The 19,117-nt window shown below is 42.7% G+C and overlaps 1 protein-coding gene across 1 annotated transcript in view; it reads right to left on the bottom strand.

Moving 5' to 3' along the window:
• The window catches only part of LOC124622926 (nose resistant to fluoxetine protein 6-like), a 206,631-nt gene that overhangs the window by 145,814 nt on the left and 41,700 nt on the right, over positions 1 to 19,117 (bottom strand). The window contains exon 3 of the mRNA XM_047148716.1: positions 13,018 to 13,277. Coding sequence (XP_047004672.1) covers positions 13,018 to 13,277 — 260 coding nt within the window. The remainder of the gene's footprint in view (positions 1 to 13,017; positions 13,278 to 19,117) is intronic.

Raw genomic sequence — 19,117 nt, 5'->3', positions numbered from 1 at the left:
TGGCGGGCACAAAGGGGCGCTCAGAGTCAATTTCAGTGGTGACGGCACTACTGCATGCTGATATAGACTGTTTTCCACCTGCAGCTAAAGTTACGCCACAGTGAGCGGCTTGACGGCTGATACGGCTGTGGCTGTTGGCATAGTGGCACCGGTTTCAATATGGCTCATCTGATATTTTTCGGATGGACATTAGTGTCGTAAATCAGGTTATGGCATTAAAACGGAGGCTATAATCCAATAAGAGGACGAGAAAGCATAAATGTTGGATTTTGAAGAGGATTTTGTTCAGGAATAACACGGAGGCGTCAAATAAACCTTTAATTGAAGTAGCACTCGAAGGTGAAGCTTCATTCCTCAACCACTTTCGAACAACAAAAGCAAAATACGGGTGCTTGTCGAGCTCTAGTAGAAAATCTGATACTCACATTAGAGATGCAGTAGTGAAACTACAAGTGTCACTCCGATATCTGACATCTGGCGATCACCTTCATCTCTCTAGAAGCAACTGCCACGTACCAAAAACTACAATTTCAAACTTTTTGTGTGATATTTTGGATGCTGTTTATGATGCCCTGAAGACCCATTTCAAAGCTAATGTTCTGACTCGAGCGTCATACGTCAGTTAGTTAAATGTACATCTTAGGTATTAGAGATATCAAAGCTATTCAACACCGAATTTTAGAGTTACACTACATGCAACTCCACTGAAAGATACTATAATGTAGTTGATCATTGGATATTTAAGTTTCTTTATCAAAATCTACAATCAAGCTGAAATTACTTTGCCTGCAGCAACCTTGTTACTTCCTTTCGCAAATTTCCTGTATGGTTGTTAAACTGCTTTTAGTTCCTGAGGCTGCCAATATTAGAAGCTGAATTTACTGCCAGTACTGCATTAATTTTCTCCATTTATAGAATGAAGATACCTATTGTCATATTCCTCTCTTTTCTCTCTCATTTCGACAACGTTTTCAAAAATCTATCTCCGATATGAATGTATGCCAGTGTGGTTTTGTAAAATGCGTCTGAAGACCACAACCATTTTTATGAGGTTTCAACTCTTTGTCCTATTTGTTGATATAGCACTGCAAATATTTCTTATTCTACCTGTTGCCATACATATACAAAAACAGCGGAAGTTTTGCCGCATACCATCCGCTATTTCAAGCAAAACGTACTCTTGTAAACGTCTGTATTTGATGCACTCGTTATTATTATTCCACAAGTGAGATCACTGCTAATAAAGTTCTAGAAACTGTGCAACTGTTGCTAACGACCACTTTTTAGACAGGTTTTGGGATTGTGAAAGACACACTCAGTTCAAAATTACGACATGAAAACCAGATTTGGGATGATGATTTCAAATTCAGGCACGAGCTGGCAGTTGAATGAGGGTGATCGGTGGTGGGGGAAAGATCTGTAAAAGTGCCTAAATTTTACCAAGAAATGCTTCCATTACGACGCCCAACGTCAGGACTGCGTCTCTGAGGCCTTTCCCAAAGTCACAATAATCACAAACAACAGCTCTTCAATTTTATTTTCTTTTTTTTTGGTGTATGGACATACTGTGTATTGACGCGGCGGGAAATGTGAGAAATTTTCATTTGGTTAACATTCCACGAAATCTTCCATATAAGTTTAAGCCATCTCTATGGGAACAGGATATGCATCGCAAAGGGTCACGGATGCACTGCGAACTGACACGCCAAGAAACCTGACAATATTTGATCATACGAAAGTTCTTCCGTTAATGTGCCTTTGATATGTTTTGAATTACGTGGATGAAATTCTTCCGAAAGTTGGATTGAATGTCTCTAGTTTCATAGATTCTACAAATGAATTTCTATACTCGTTCGGTTGCAAATTCCTCATATAATTTTAGAAATTTCTAAGGAATGTTCTCTACTCCTTACGTCTTGCAGATTGAAACAATAAAAATAGAAAATCAAGATAGAAAAGGGAGTAAGTTAGGGACGCAGCCTTTCGCTTCTGCTATTCAAGCAGAAGTGAGAGTAGCGACTGTTAATGTCAAAATTGGGATCTATGCAGCAGACAACGTGAAGGCGTTTATCTACCTAGGAAGCAAAATAATGCAGGATTTATGAAGCAAAATGGAAATTAGATGCAGACTAGCTATGAAGTAAAATGGAAATTAGATGCAGACTAGCTCTGGAATGGCGATCATTCCTCACTGAAAGAAATTACTGAGAATATAGGTTTGGAGTACAGCATTGTATGGACATGTACCATGGCTGGTAGGAAAACTGGAAAAGGGAAGGCTCAGATTGTTTCATATGTGACGTTACAGAAGGTTCTGGAAATTAACAAAAGAAGGAAGGGCGGTCTCACATAATCAGGGAGGAAAGGAATATATGGAAAACATAAGATGGGGCAGAATGACAGGGCACATGTTAAGATTTTAATAAAAGGCAGTTCAGATGGAAATAGATTTTTGTTTCTTATTCTTGTTTCCAATCTTGTTCAATAAGGCCATCCCTAGACCAAGGCTCTGATATATGTAACACTAGCCTCTTGCTTACAGCTTCACCTGTGTACACTTTAATCACATATATTTCACAAATCTCCTCCTCAGCCCTCTTTGTCTTTATCTCTTCACTCCCTGCCTCTGTCCACCTCATCCTCTCCCACTTCAATTTGTCCATCTCCCCCCCCCCCCCAAAACTGTTTGTCTCTCAATCTCCTCCCTTCCCCTCACTTTGTTAATCGCCTTTATCCCTTTTCCCTCTGCCTCAGTGCATATCTTCCTCCCCCAATCACATTCCATATTTTCTTACCTCTATTTCTTGTCTGCCTTCCCACTACCCTTTGTAGCTTCCACCTAACTCCTGCATCTCACTCTTCCTCCCTTCTCTCTGACCATCTCTTCCCCCCTTCTCGATGCCCACCCCTCTACACCAATTACTCTGTCCATCTCCACAACCCCCATCTCTCTTCCGATCTTGTCTTCCTCCAGACTTTCTCTACCCACCTCCTCTGACCTTCTCTCTCTATCTCCTAGTATCCCCCATCTCTCCAACCCCTTCTCTATGTGTCATAACCTTCCCCCATCCATATTTATTTAGATGTGTAGCCTCAGAAAAGCAGGCCTTCCTATCCCAACATAAAATGACTGTCATGCAGGGCAACCTACATATCAGAGGCTGGAAAAAAAAAATGATCTCTTCCTGCCCCTGAAATGTAGGCTGCCCTGCAAAGCAGGTTGATGAAGCAGGCTGATACTACCCACACAAACCATGACTGCTTTGAAGAGTGATCTATGTGGCAGGAGCTCAAATAGGTATTTTTTCTGTTATCTACACTCCTATTGGCATCAGTGCTGATGCTTGTGGAGTTTGCTGTTTGTATGCCAAATTTGGTTGAAATCAATCCAGGGGTTCAGGAAAAAATTCAAGACATACTTACTTACAGTTGGTTTATTATATACAGGGTAAGACAGCTAAGACAGCCCACCCAAAATACATCCTGATTGAATAAATACATCCATGTTGGGCTTTCGCAGAGTTTTAATGAGCAATGTAGCGAATTTCTTGATGATTGCAAGTAATTTTAACCGTTTGTGGTCGCTGAATTACGACACACTTTTTTCTAATAGAATTACATGCTTTTTCTGTGGCATTTGACCAAAGCTTCTAAGAGAACTTTATTGACCGCAAAACACTGCCCCACTGTCACCAGAAAAGGTTCCACAACCATCTGCCCTATCCTTCCAAATGTAAACAAATGCGTCATTCAGATATGGTTCTTATGTTTACATGTGCTCTTGAAACTCATCAGTCTTTCTTCTGGTGTTATAGTAATCGGATACCTTGCTCGCAAAGCTATTGTGGCATTCACAATGTGTGCAACGGTCGAACAAGTGAATATTGTTTATGGCGAATGTCGCCAAAGAATTGGAGCAGCTGTGTAGTTGTATGCTGAAGAGTACCCAGATCATGCCTAACGCTCACGAATTGTCTATGCGAATAGTAAAAAAAAGCTATAGAAACTGGAAGTGTAAGGAATAAATTACTCCAAAGAAAAAGAAGAGTAACTGATGATAAAAATGAAATATACATTTTAGCAGCAGTAAAACACATCGGAAATATCACTAAGGATACCTCGGAAGTACGAGAGGATCAACCAAATGAGTTTTCTGCAAACGCTACCTTCATCCCACTCCATCGTCTTCACATTTCGCTGCATCTGCACTTTCGTGGCAGTGATTTCCAACAACTCTACAAGCAGTTCATAGTGATGTGGCATATCCATACAAAATTTTGTTTGACAAAGCTGCATCGTTTATACACCGTGGGAAAATCAAGCTTCACAATCTGCACCAATTATAAGTTGAAAATCCAATCTTTCTCAAAGAAGTGGATAAAAGCAACGCTCTTTGTCTATCAAAGTTCGATGTGTATTTTTGAAGACCCGCATCGTGGGTTCCTGTTGATTGATGGGAATATATATATATATATATATATATATATATATATATATATATATATATATATATATATATATATATATATTCCCATCAATCAACAGGAACCCACGATGCGGCATTCTTAAGATATGCTGCTACCACAGTTATTGGAAGACGTCCCAGTAGACATAACGCAGTCAGTGTGGTACCAACATGACGGATGTCCCTTCCATTCCGCACATATAATGAGAGACACTCTTAAGACAACATTTAAAGAGCACTGGAACGAGCGTTCAGGAATCGCAAAATGTTCTGGACGCTCAAAAAGTCTGTGAGAAAATTAAATCAAGAGGTCTACTAGGAAACACCGATGAATCCCGAAGGCATGACATGTGTTATAGCACGGGCCTGTGCTGCCGTTAACTCTAGATGAAATTCAACGTGCAGTGTTGTTTCTTCTGAATCACTTTATAGCGTGTAGCACTTGGTACGGCCAGGCGTTTGTGGAATAGCTTGTCCAGACAGTGGAAAACGGAATAGTGGTTTGCTTCGCTGTCATCTTTATACTATTTGATCCAGTCTCAAACATATTATGCCGTTGCAGTTCTCTTACAAGGGAACCTCCCCATCGCGCCCCCCTCAGATTTAGTTATAAGTTGGCACAGTGGATAGGCCTTGAAAAACTGAACACAGATCAATCGAGAAAACAGGAAGAAGTTGTGTGGAACTATGAAAAAATAAGCAAAATATACAAACTGAATAGTCCATGCGAAGATAAGATCAGGAGCGCCGTGGTCCCGTTGTTAGCGTGAGCAGCTGCGGAACGAGATGTCCTTGGTTCAAGTCTCCCCTCAAGTGAAATGTTTTTCTTTATTTTCGCAAAGTTATGATCCGTCCATTCGTTCATTGACGTCTCTGTTCACTGTAATAAGTTTAGTATCTGTGTTTTGCGACCGCACCGCAAAACCGTGCGATTAGTAGACGAAAGGACGTGCCTCTCCAATGGGAACAGAAAACATTTGATCGCAAGGTCATAGGTCAACCGATTCCTCCTCAGGAAAACACGTCTGATATATTCTATACGACACTGGTGAGGGCATGTGCGTCACATGACAGGAATATGTTGTCGAACCACCTAACTTGTACACTTGGCGAATGAGTAAAAAGATTCTTCTACATTGCCCGGTTTAGGTTTTCTTGTGGATGTGAGAATTACTCCCAAAAAAGTGATGAAAACATAAGAGTTAGTCACATAAACTGCAACAAATGAATCCAACAGTTTCACAGTTGCACACTTTTCCCTGTGCTCTGTCAAAACATATGTTTTTAACGTTTTCAAATTTTTCCGTGTGTAGACCGTCAAATCCTGCATATGTCCAAGCAAATCTGAACATGTCCTGGAATTTTGGATAGCGAAGTTTATTATGTGTGAGTGCCTGAACTTTGATAATTGTCTGAAAATAAAAAATAAAATTTTACGCTCGAAGGAAGACTTGAACCAAGGACCTCTTGCTCCGCAGCTGCTCACGCTAACCGCGGAACCACGACGCTCCTAAATTCGGATTATCCATGATGTTGCTTATCTGCGGATGGACTACGCAGTTTGTATATTTTGCTTATTTTTTTCATAGTTCCACACAACTTCTTCCTGTTTTCTCGATTGATCTGAGTTCAGTTTTTCAAGGCCTATCCGCTGTGCCAACTTATAACTAAATCTGAGGGGGGTGTGATGGGGAGGTTCCCTTGTTAGAAGCTTCTTTCAAATGTCACAGAAAAAATTATATAGCTCCATTAGCGAAAAGAGAACGAAGTCGGTATCGTAATTCGGCGACTATAAATGGCAAAACTTTCTTGCAAATTCCGTGAAATTTCCATATTTTCAGCAATAACTTGGCGAAAACCGTACCTCGATACATTTATTCATTCTGTACATATTTGGGTGGCCCTTATTAGCTGCCTCATGCTGTATATTGATTTTTCATAGGTTGTGTATGATAAATGCTTAATCATCTTAAAACTAGCATATGGGCAACATCTGCTAATAGAAAATGTTGTTTTACCCAGATAACGTAAGGAGCCACTGCAGAAAGGCGCCGTATCTGTCACGTTCCTCATGTGATCCCATGATAAAGAACATCAGAATCCACAAACAGTGTATGTACCAACGAAAATCATTATGTTATACATGAAAACGGAATAGAATACTCCTTACAATGTGCTAATACCAGTGGAAGGGAATGCAATAGAAAACGAATGAGTAGTTTCGGCAAAGTGAAGGCAGCAGAGGATCAAGTAGGTAAAAAGGCATGGCTTAGTAGAAATCCTTGGATATAACAGAAGATATCGAATTTTACTGACAAATGTGAAGAAATAAAAATGCAGAAACTGAAGCAGGTGAACGTGAATGCAGACTTCTAAAAAATGAAATTGACAGTATGCGTAAAATCGCTAAGGAAAGGCAAGCTCAAGCATTTGTAGACTTGGGGATAATTTTTGACAATGTTGGCTGAAATACACTCTTTGGAATTCTGAATGTAACGAGCACAATATAGGAGGAGGGAAAGGTTATTTACAGTTTGTACAAAGTTCAGTCTCCCCCCTGCACCCTCCCCATGAACCACGGACTTTACCATTGCTGGGGTGGCCTTCGTGTCTCAGCGATACAGATAGCCGTACCGTATATGAAGATGGTATCTGTTTTTTCGGACATCCGAAAGAACAGATACCATCGGTGACCATCCAGCTGTCTTAGAATGAAATGATAATTAAATCAAGACCCTAAGTTGTCGACAGGGGTTGATATACATCAACGGGGACAGTTGAAAAGGTGTGCCTGAACCGGGACTCGAACGTGGGATCTCCTGCTTACATGGCAGACGCTCTATCCATCTGAGCCACCGAGGGCACAGAAGATAGCCCGACAGCAGGGATTTACCCCTTGCACGCTCCCCGTGAGACCCGCATTTCCAACTTAATGTCCACACAGTACATTCGTAGTGCCCCTACCCATTACACTCATTAATCGCAGCAGACAATTTTACCGAGTCCCGTGAGAGTTCGGGCAATGCGTGTGCGTACAATATAGAAGAAGGTCAATTGCCGGTTAGCCTTAACTATATGAAGATAGTATCTGTTATTTCGAACACACATTTTCAACTGTCCCCTTTGATGTATATGGACGCTTGTCGACAGCTTAGAGTCTTGATTTAATTATCATTTCAAGCCGTACCATAGGTGCAGTCACATCGGGCGGGAATCTGTTGAAGGGCCAGACAAAGGCTTGGTTCGTGAGCAGAGGCAGCAGCCTTTTCAGTAGTTTCAGAGGCAACAGTCTGCGTGATTGACTGATCAACCAAAACGGCTTTGCTGTGCTGGTATTGCAAACAGTTCAAAACAAGGAGAAATTACAGCCGTAATTTTTTCCAACGGCATGCAGCTGTACTGTATGGTTAAATGAGGATGGCATCCTCCTGGGTAAAATATGCCAGAGGTGAAATAGTTCGCCATTCGGATCTCCAGGAAAGGACTAGCCAGGAGGATGTTGTCATCAGGAGAAACAGAAGTCGCATTCTACGGATCGGAATGTGGAATGTTAGATCCCTTAATCGGGTAGGTAAATTAGAAAATTTAAACAAGGGGAATAGATGGGTTGAAGATAGATTTAGTGGGAAGTAATGAAGTTCGGTGGCAGCAGGAACAGGACTACTGGCCGGATAAATATAGGTCTATAAGCACAAGAAGTAGAGGAAATGTAGGAGTAGGTTTAATAATGAATAGGAATGTAGGTAAGATACTATGACCAGCATAATCAACGCACTATCGCAGCCAAGACAGACACAAACCCTACACTCACTACAGTAGTACAAGTTTATATGCCAACCAGCAAGAGATTGAAGAAAAGTACGATCACATAAAAGACATTATTCAGATAGTTACGGGAGACGAACATCAAATTTTGTGTGGGATAAGAATTTGATAGTAAGAAAAGAAAGAGAAGGAAAAGTAGTAGCCGGCCGAGGTGGCCGTGCGGTTAAAGGCGCTGCAGTCTGGAACCGCGAGACCGCTACGGTCGCAGGTTCGAATCCTGCCTCGGGCATGGATGTTTGTGATGTTCTTAGGTTAGTTAGGTTTAACTAGTTCTAAGTTCTAGGGGACTAATGACCTCAGCAGTTGAGTCCCATAGTACTCAGAGCCATTTGAACCATTTTTGAAAAGTAGTAGATGAATATGGAGTGGGGGAAAGGAATGAAAGAGGACACCGCCTGGTAGAATTCTGCACAGAGCACAATTTAATCATCGCTAATACTTTGTTTAGGAATCATGAAAGAAGGTCGTACACGTGGAAGAGACCTGGAGACAGGTAAGTGGAAAGACAGAGACTTAGAAACCAGATTTTAAATTGTGAGACATTTGCAGGGGCAGTGGCCTCTGACCACAATTTATTGATTATGAACACTAGATTAAAACTAAAGAAATTGCAAAAAGGTAGGAAATTAAGGAGATGGAACCTAGATAAGATGAAAGAACCAAAGGTTCATTAGGGAACGATTGACTAAAACAGGAGAAAGAAATGCAGTGGAAGACGAATGGATAGCTTTGAGAGACGAAATAGTGGAGGCAGCTGAGGATCAAACAGATTTAACGACAATACCTAGTAGAAGGCCTTGTGTCACACAGGAGATACTGAAATTAATTGATGAAAGGAGGAGATGGAAAAGTACAGCATATGAAACAGGCGAAATGGAATACAAACGCATAAAATATTACACTGGCAGCAAGTGCAAAATGGCTAATCGGGAGTATCTAGAGGAGAAGCGTAAGGATATAGAAGCATATTTCAGTAGGAGAAAAATAGATACGCCTATAGGAAAATTAAAGACATATTTGGAGAAAAAAGAAGCAGTGATGTGGATATCAAGCAAAGAAGGGAAAGATGAAAGGGGTATATAGAAGGTCCTTACAAGGGAGATGAACTTGCAGGTAATGTTATAGAAATGCAGGAGGATGGACATGGAGATAAGGAGGGAGACATGATACTGCGAGAAGAATTTGACAAAGCACTGAAAGACGTATCTTGAGCCGGCCGGTGTGACAATTGGTTCTAGGCGCTTCAATCTGGAACCGCGCGACCACTACGGTCACAGGTTCGAATCCTGTCTAGGGCATGGATGTGAGTGATGTCCTTAGGTTTAAGTAGTTCTGAGTTCTAGGGGACTGATTAACTCAGATGTTAAGTCCCATAGTGCTCAGAGCCTTTTGAACTTATCTTGAAACAAGGCCCCAGGAGTAGACGACATTCCGTCAGACCCACTGATAGCCTTGGAAGAGCCAGCCATGACAAAACTGTTTCATCTGATGTACAAGGTGTTTGGGACAGGTGACATACCCTCAGACTTCAAGAAGAATATAACCATTCCAGTTCCAAAGGAAGCTGTTACTGACAGGTGTGAATATGACCGAACTATAAGTTTAATAACTCATGGTGGCAAAATACTAACACGAATCCTTTACAGAAGAGTGCAGAAGTGATAGAAGCCGACCTCGGGGAAGATCGTATTCCGGACAAATGTAGGAAAACAAGAGGCAATGCTGACCCTACGACTTGCCTTAGAAGTAACTGATGGAAAGGCAAAGCTATGTTCATAGCATTTGTAGGCTTAAAGAAAGCTTTTACAAAAAAATGGTTCAAATGGCTCTGAGCACTATGGGACTCAACTGCTGAGGTCATTAGTCCCCTAGAACGTAGAACTAGTTAAACCTAACTAGCCTAAGGACATCACAAACATCCATGCCCGAGGCAGGATTCGAACCTGCGACCGTAGCGGTCTTGCGGTTCCAGGCTGCAGCGCCTTTAACCGCACGGCCACTTCGGCCGGCAAAGCTTTTACACTGCTGACTGGAACACTCTCTTTGAAACTCGGAAGATATCAAGGGTAAAATACAAGGAACGAAAGGCTATTTACAACTTTTATAGAAACTAGACGGCAGTTCTGAAAGTCAAGGAGCATGGAAACGAAGCAATGATTGAGAAGGGAGTGAGGCAGGATTGTAATATATCCTCGATGTTATTCAGTCTTTACACTGAGCCAGCACTAAAGGAAACCAAAGAAAAATTTGGAGAAGGAATGAAAGAACAGCGAGAAGAAATAGAAACGTTGAGGTTTGCCAATGACATAGTAGTTCTGCCAGCGACAGCAAACTACTTGGAAGAGCAGCTGTGCGGATTGGGTAGTGTCTTGAAAGAGATTGAGTATCAAGGAAAGGAAAACAAGGATAACGAAAAGCAGTTGAATTAAATCTGGGGAAACAGTGGGAATTACATTAGTAACTGAGACCTAAAAGTATCGGACGACGTTTTCTATCTGGCTAGTAAAACGATGACCGAAAGAGAGGAGATATAAAATGCAGATAATCTTTGGCAAGGCAAGCATCTTTGAAAAAAGGAATTTGTGAAAATCTCCTGTCCATGCAAGTGACAGAAAGTCTTTTCTGAAGGTATTCATCTCGAGTAGGGAAGTGAAACGTAAACGATGAGCTGTTGAGACAACATGAGAATAGAGAAAGTTCTGAAATGTGGTGCTACAGAAGAATTCAGACGATTAGATGCTAAGATCTCGTAATTAGTCAGGAGGTACTGAATCAAATTAGGGAGATAAGAATTTTGTCGCGAACTTGACAAAAAGAAGGGATCAGTTGATAAGACACATTGTGAGGCATCAAGGAAGCATCAATTTAGTACTGGAGGGAAGTTTGAGGGGTAAAAGTTGTACTGGGAGATCAAGAGGTGAATAACCAGTAAGCAGGTTAAAATGGAAATAGGTTGCAGTAGTTACTCGGAAATGAACACGTTTGCACAGGATAGGCTGGAATTGAATGCTGCTTCGGACTAGTCGTCGGACTTGAATTGAATATCCTGGAGCTCAGGCCAGTCTTCGGACTTTAAAAATTGATTTGAATGTCCTGGCGCTATGGCATGATCTCTGAGCGACGTAAGGAATAATAGCAGGAATGCAGGTTGGTTGTATATAGGTGCCAGTCACATTAATGTGGTCACCGACTATGTTCGACGTTAACGTGCGAAAACCACTCACAGACGCAGGTGGCAGTACTACAGTGGAGGGTATATAAAGGTTGTCGGGAGAGGGCGGAAAATGTTGGAGTCGTTGTCGTGTATGGAAATGGAGAGATTTGTCTGACGTCCAAAAGGGCATGATAGTTGTCTTTCGGGGTAAAGGTGGAAGCATTTCCGAAAAAGCGAAGTTTGCAAACTATTCGCGTGCAGCCGTGGTTAACGTATACCGTGCATGCCAAAACGGCGCTGTCCAGAACCGGCCCCAAGGTAACTGTGCTGCGCCACATGCCATAGGTGACAAAGGTGAATGTCGCCGGCCGGTGTGGCCGTGTGGTTCTATGCGCTTCAGTCTGGAACCGCGTGACCCCTACAGTCGCAGGTTCGAATCCTGCCCCAGGAATGGATGTGTGTGATGCCCTTAGGTTAGTTAGGTTTAAGTAGTTATAAGTTCTAGGGGACTGATGACCACAGATGTTAAGTCCCATAGTGCTCAGAGCCATTTGAACCATTTTTGTGAATGTCGGCTGCGGAGATATGTACTGGAAAGTAGGGCTCTAAGTGTTGAGAAACTGAGCCCAAATCAACCAAGGGGCTATCAACAGTGTCTCCTCAGCGACCGTACAGCGAACGTTGCTGCGTATGGGCCTCTTCAGCAGGTTCTGGGTCATGCACCCATGGTGACTGCTGTTCATCGGCAACGACGTCTGGAATTTGCACGCCAGTGGCACAAGTGGACGTCCACTGAGTGGCGACAGGTGGTCTTTTCAGATGAATAACGTTTCGTGCTGCATCGGACAAATGACCATTAGCGTGTACAGCATGAAACTTCCGAAAGCAGAAAACATGCAACAACTGTCGGAAGGTCCAGGTTAATGTATGGGCTGGGGAAAGTATTCGTGGTATTTCCTGAGTGATTTCGTCATTGGACGAACACAAGTATGCGTCTATCCTTGGGGACGACGTTGTCATGCACTCTGTTTTTTCCCCTGCACGATGGTATCTACCAGCAGGGCGACACAACCTGTCACACAACTCGCGCTGTACGTGAGTCGTTCAAAGAGTAGCAGGATGAGTTTACCATACCCCTTGGGCCACCAGACTGCCCGGATTTAAAGCCAATCAAGAATGTGTAGGACCACCTCGATCGAGCTGTTCGCGCCATGGATCTTCAACCGAGAAACCTAGTGCAGCTGGCCACAGCAACGGAGTCGGCATGCCTCCACATCCCTGTCGGTTCCATTCAGAACATCAGTGACTTCTTCCTGCACGTTTCGCAGCAGTCTGTGCTACAACAAAAGGTTATTAAGACTTCTGACAGGTGGTGACATTAATGTGACTGGACAATGTGTAAGTCACAGGCTACAGGGTATTTATTCCACAGTATGGCTTACGACTTAGCTTGAGGGAGCGAAGTTGCCATAAGTCCTCGAAAACTTTGTATTCTTAAATATGCAGTGTAGCTTCAAGGTAAAACAAGGGCTTTGAGGAGATTTGAGGTGGTTGTGTGGGACAGAGAACTTACAGAAAGGCCCAGTCCTTAGGCTCCAGTGGCGACGTCTCGTTGACACTGCAGAGGCTTTGCTGCACGTCCACTGCTACAGCGTCTGCCTGGACACCGGGCAGCAGGCTGGCCACCCGCTTCTGCAGCAGGACCACCACGTCTGCTGGGTCACAGGACGGGGGCACGCATGCCGCCCAGCGCAGAGCGTGGCCCGGCGTGGTCGCCAGCACCTGCCTCTGCGCAGCCAGGAGGTCGTCTGTAGGGGCGTTGCCGTCAAGGAGCTGCCAACAGACAAGGACCAACGTGGCACTCAGCGGGTCTTCAAATGCAGTCACATTCAAGACAGTATTCGATGGTGCAATATGTCAACAAAGGGCAGGACTGTTGATTCTCAACAGTCTTTCTAGGTGTAAGACGTTTGTAAATATTGTCGTGAATATGCTGGTACCATCAACCCCCTCCTCTCCCATCCATTCCCCCGTCTCCACTTCCCCCTGCCCCCCACTCCAACCTCCACCCCCACTTACCCCTCCCGTGACGTTCCCCCTCGTCATACTTCTCCTTTCCTCTCTTACTGTCCCCTACCTTCTCCTGTCCTCCCTTCCTCACAATATTATTAAACACCATCCTAAAATTTTGATACTAGCGTTATTATAAATCCAATTTGAAAGAAAGCAGCAGAAGATATTATAAATGATGTTTTCGAAAGAATTATTAACTAATTCTCAGAAAATCGACTTTTCCTAAGTTTTGAATAGATGCACTACATTCAGTTCTGTACTACAGATAGAGCCATATCAACAACTAATGTAGCACATGAATGGGAATCAGTAAGTAGGGTAGAATGCTCCCAATTTTTAGATGTACGTACTGATGAAAACCTGAGCTGAACTTCTCAAATACTCAAAAGTCACCTACCCTTGCTACTCGTATAATTGCTAATCTTGGAAACAGACGAATTAAGCTCTGACCCATTTTGCGTATTTCAAATCAATAACTTCTTATGGAATAATTTTCGGGGGGTAACTCACCGCAATAAAGTATTAATTGCTGAAAATCAAACAATAAGAATAATACGTGGTGGTAACCCACGGGCGTCATGTAGCTACCTGTTCAAGGAGCTAGCCATTTTAAGGGTGCCATCGTAATACATGCATTCGCTGGTGAAATTCGTCATAAACAGTCCGTTACAATTCGACAAGAACAGTAAGGTCCATACCAATAACACTAGAGGAAAAAATGTCTTTGATGACCAATTATTAAAGCTGTCAGTGGCTCAGAATGGAAATCTTTGATCTTTTGCTCAATGACATAAAATGTCTTGCAGGTATCACAGCAAATTTTAAATTTTGGACGACTCCTCTTCTGTACACGAATTTCTATTTAAAAATTGGTAGCCGGTAGAAGAAATAAAAAAAATTGGTTTCAAGTCAAACTGTGTGAGCAAGACAGAAAAAATGTGTTCATTAATGTTTCCACAAATCGTACAGAGATATCCTGTAAAAAGGCTCGCTCAACATCATTTCGATTAAAGACTCGTTCAAATAATCTATGGAACATGTAAGTAACTACACTCCTGGAAATGGAAAAAAGAACACATTGACACCGGTGTGTCAGACCCACCATACTTGCTCCGGACACTGCGAGAGGGCTGTACAAGCAATGATCACACGCACGGCACAGCGGAAACACCAGGAACCGCGGTGTTGGCCGTCGAATGGCGCTAGCTGCGCAGCATTTGTGCACCGCCGCCGTCAGTGTCAGCCAGTTTGCCGTGGCGTACGGAGCTCCATCGCAGTCTTTAACACTGGTAGCATGCCGCGACAGCGTGGACGTGAACCGTATGTGCAGTTGACGGACTTTGAGCGAGGGCGTATAGTGGGCATGCGGGAGGCCGGGTGGACGTACCGCCGAATTGCTCAACACGTGGGGCGTGAGGTCTCCACACTACATCGATGTTGTCGCCAGTGGTCGGCGGAAGGTGCACGTGCCCGTCGACCAGGGACCGGACCGCAGCGACGCACGGATGCACGCCAAGACCGTAGGATCGTACGCAGTGCCGTAGGGGACCGCACCGCCACTTCCCAGCAAATTAGGGACACTGTTGCTCCTGGGGTATCGGCGAGGACCATTCGCAACCGTCTCCATGAAGCTGGGCTACGGTCCCGCACACCGTTAGGCCGTCTTCCGCTCACGCCCCAACATCGTGCAGCCCGCCTCCAGTGGTGTCGCGACAGGCGTGAATGGAGGGACGAATGGAGACGTGTCGTCTTCAGCGATGAGAGTCGCTTCTGCCTTGATGCCAATGATGGTCGTATGCGTGTTTGGCGCCGTGCAGGTGAGCGCCACAATCAGGACTGCATACGACCGAGGCACACAGGGCCAACACCCGGCATCATGGTGTGGGGAGCGATCTCCTACACTGGCCGTACACCACTGGTGATCGTCGAGGGGACACTGAATAGTGCACGGTACATCCAAACCGTCATCGAACCCATCGTTCTACCATTCCTAGACCGGCAAGGGAACGTGCTGTTTCAACAGGACAATGCACGTCCGCATGTATCCCGTGCCACCCAACGTGCTCTAGAAGGTGTAAGTCAACTACCCTGGCCAGCAAGATCTCTGGATCTGTCCCCCATTGAGCATGTTTGGGACTGGATGAAGCGTCGTCTCACGCGGTCTGCACGTCCAGCACGAACGCTGGTCCAACTGAGGCGTCAGGTGGAAATGGCATGGCAAGCCGTTCCACAGGACTACATCCAGCATCTCTACGATCGTCTCCATGGGAGAATAGCAGCCTGCATTGCTGCGAAAGGTGGATATACACTGTACTAGTGCCGACATTGTGCATGCTCTGTTGCCTGTGTCTATGTGCCTGTGGTTCTGTCAGTGTGATCATGTGATGTATCTGACCCCAGGAATGTGTCAATAAAGTTTCCCCTTCCTGGGACAATGAATTCACGGTGTTCTTATTTCAATTTCCAGGAGTGTATATAAATTTGTAACACTCGACACCCCTCATACATATCGTTCATACATGTATCAGCACATTTGAATCCTTCACGGAATCGCAAAAGTCAATAGTTGGTAAAAATGATAAACTTTTAATAAACTTCATTAATATATAAGATGGACTACCTTTGCTGTAGCCATTCAAAACATGATTGATCAATTTTTTTTAGAAGAGTTGTCAGTTAATTGTTGTTACAGTAATTAGCTTCAGTGTGGGTGTCATAAGAGCGCGAGCTTCCGTCTTTGTCAACCACCATGTTCAAGGCGCGAAGGTAACAAAATTACAAACTCAAAAATGTACAGACTACAATTGAGTTTATTTGGACTTTTTTGTGTGGTAGTACAGAAAAGTAAGATTTTAAAGTGTCGTTATTAGAAGTGTGATGTCACCATTGTTGCCTCTCTGCCGACAGTAAGCGAAATACAGCCTGCGTAAGCAGCAGCAACGCGCGGTTAAACCTCTCTGGTCATAACAATGAGATATTCAGTTAATTATTTTTGGGTGTGCACCAATTGTAGCAAGGTTCAGAGTCGTTAAAGCGGTGCCGTAATGTGTGTGAGGTTACCACACCAACACTTAGCCATGTACCAGTAACTGTGGGACTCGATCAATTGTTTGCTCATATCAAGTAATAAATAATGATCTGAAGCAGCAAAATAACAAAGGTCTGCGAGATAAAAATTTTTTATAGCGTTTTCAACGCTGATTTTGGGAAAAATAGTGAAAAAATTCCATCGCGTACAGTTATTTCACAAACTGCTTGTCTAGTTTTAGCTTTTTTCGATATTTCAGCATTCTAGTGAGTTTTAAATTTTGATTTTCAGGATCTCCATAAACTGTTATTTAGCCGTTTCTGTACTAGATACACGTAAAATAAAGAGTAATTAGGAGAAACCAGCAGTATTTTCATGTCAGTGCCTGTCTGTCGCGCTGCCCCTTCCCCCGCCATCACCAAGCATTGAGCTTCTGATATTGACCTTCAGTTCGCAGTACCTCTTCACTCTGTGCTGTTCACGTGTTGTTGTTACTAGTGGTTTAAAGTAATGACTTTTTTCTTGTGTTCTTAACTTGGTTATGGACAATGGCTACCAGAGGATGTTTAAACTCGCCAGATTGCTTCTGCTACATTTGTGGTAACTATACCGTTAAAAAGCAACAAAGAAACTTTTCCGATTTTGTTAAAAAAGTATATTTCGCCTACTTTGGTATAAAGTTAGGCGACAAAGATAAGCCTTAGGCCCTACACATAGTTTGCTCAGTGTGTGTTGAAGAACTGAGGCAATGATTTCAACGAAATCGCAATCCTGGAATACCAGTTGTTTGGAGGGAGCCCAAAACTCATAGTGATGACTCCTGTTTTTGTTAGTATTATTTGAAAACAGTCTTATTTACAATTTTGTTTTTTTTTTATCAACTACTCATTTCACCTTATTTAGGCGTCTTCAGGCCTGAAGATGCCTCAATAAGGTGAAACGCGTAGTTGATAAATAGAAACCTAAAATTGCAACCATAGAATGTTTTCGACTAATACTATTGAACACTGTTTTGCTGATTCATGACACAGATGGATTGGAAGAATTGCTATTTTGGTTCTTGCAACGTACGAGGTTTCAGTTTGAAAAACGTAAAGGATATTTCATACCCTAACATTCAATCAGCCATTCGCCCTGTTCCTCATGGACCTGAAGTACCAATACCCTTTCCTCCAGATTCTTTGGATGATACAGATGATTACGAGCCATTGGCTCAGCAAGGTGATAGTGAAGAAGACAGAGATTGCTACGACTTATGGCACGCTTCAAAAGATAATATGCTCCTGATGAGTGGAGACTTTTTATTGATTCTTCAAAAAGAAGCCTTAAAGCAGTACTTCTACACAATGGCAATAAGTATGCTTCTATACCAGTTGGACATACAGATCACTTAAAAGAACGTTACGAAAACCTTGAACTGGTTTTAAGCAAATTCTGCTATTCAGACCATCTAATGGACACTATGTGGTGATTTAAAAGTGATTTCAATGCTGCTTGGTCAACAAAGTGGCTATATAAAGTTCCCTTGCCTTCTATGTGAATGGGCTACTAGAGACAGAAAGCAACACTACATAAAGAAAGCTTGGCGATTAGGAAAACCTTACATGTAGGGGTTAAAAATGTTGAGAGGAAAAGCCTTGTGGATGCCAAAAAGGTGTTACTTCCACCACTTCACATTAAATTGGGGCTGATGAAACAATTTGTTAAGGCATTGCCAAAAGAAGAGGAGTGTTTCAGATATCTTTGTGGACAGTTTTTTGGTTTATCCGAGGCAAAGCTAAACGAAGGAATTTTTGTCGGACCAGACATTAGAAACCTAATGACTGATCCCAACTTTGTGGACAAAATGGAAACAAAAGTAAAGGCAGCAGGACATCTTTTAAATTAATTGTTACCAGTTTCCTTGGAAACAAGAGATCCAAACTGCAAGACAATCATAGCAGGCAGGCTCGACAACTTTAAGAAGTTGGGCTGTAACATGAGCATTAAAGTTCATTTTCTCCACTCATATCTTGACTACTTCCCTGCAAACCTTGGTGATGTAAGTGAAGTGCAGTGTGAAAGATTCCACCAAGACATCAAAGAAATGGAAAGTAGATATCAAGGAAGATGGAACGTCAACATGATAGCGGACTACTGCTGGATGATAAAAAGAGATGGCCCTCAACGAGTCCACAGCCGGAAAAGCAATAAAAGAAGCTTCGACAGAAAGCGAAAGCGTTATTATAAGGATTTATGAGCTTAAAGAGAAATGGAAGTGTACTGGAAATGTAGTTTACAACATGACTTATAAATAAAATTTTTATAACGTTGGAAAAAATGTGATAAATTCCTTAAATTTTGTTATTGTACCCTGAATTACTACCTTTTTTGTGAGAGAACCTGACGTGATAGAAAAGAATGAATTGCATATTTGAAATCAGCGCTGAAAAGTACATAAGTCAGTTATCAAATTTCAAACAACTTTCAAAAAATATTTTTTGCATACCTGTGAATTATTTTAGCCAACAAAATGAGTAGTAAATTGTCGAAATTACTGACTGCATGGAGGATCAGGTCAAAAATAGCGCAC

Source organism: Schistocerca americana, chromosome 7, assembly GCF_021461395.2.
Source record: "Schistocerca americana isolate TAMUIC-IGC-003095 chromosome 7, iqSchAmer2.1, whole genome shotgun sequence".
In the NCBI taxonomy this organism is placed as follows: Eukaryota; Metazoa; Arthropoda; class Insecta; order Orthoptera; family Acrididae; genus Schistocerca; species Schistocerca americana.
Note: the sequence above shows the minus strand (reverse complement) of the source record. Positions and strands in the feature narration are given on the sequence as shown.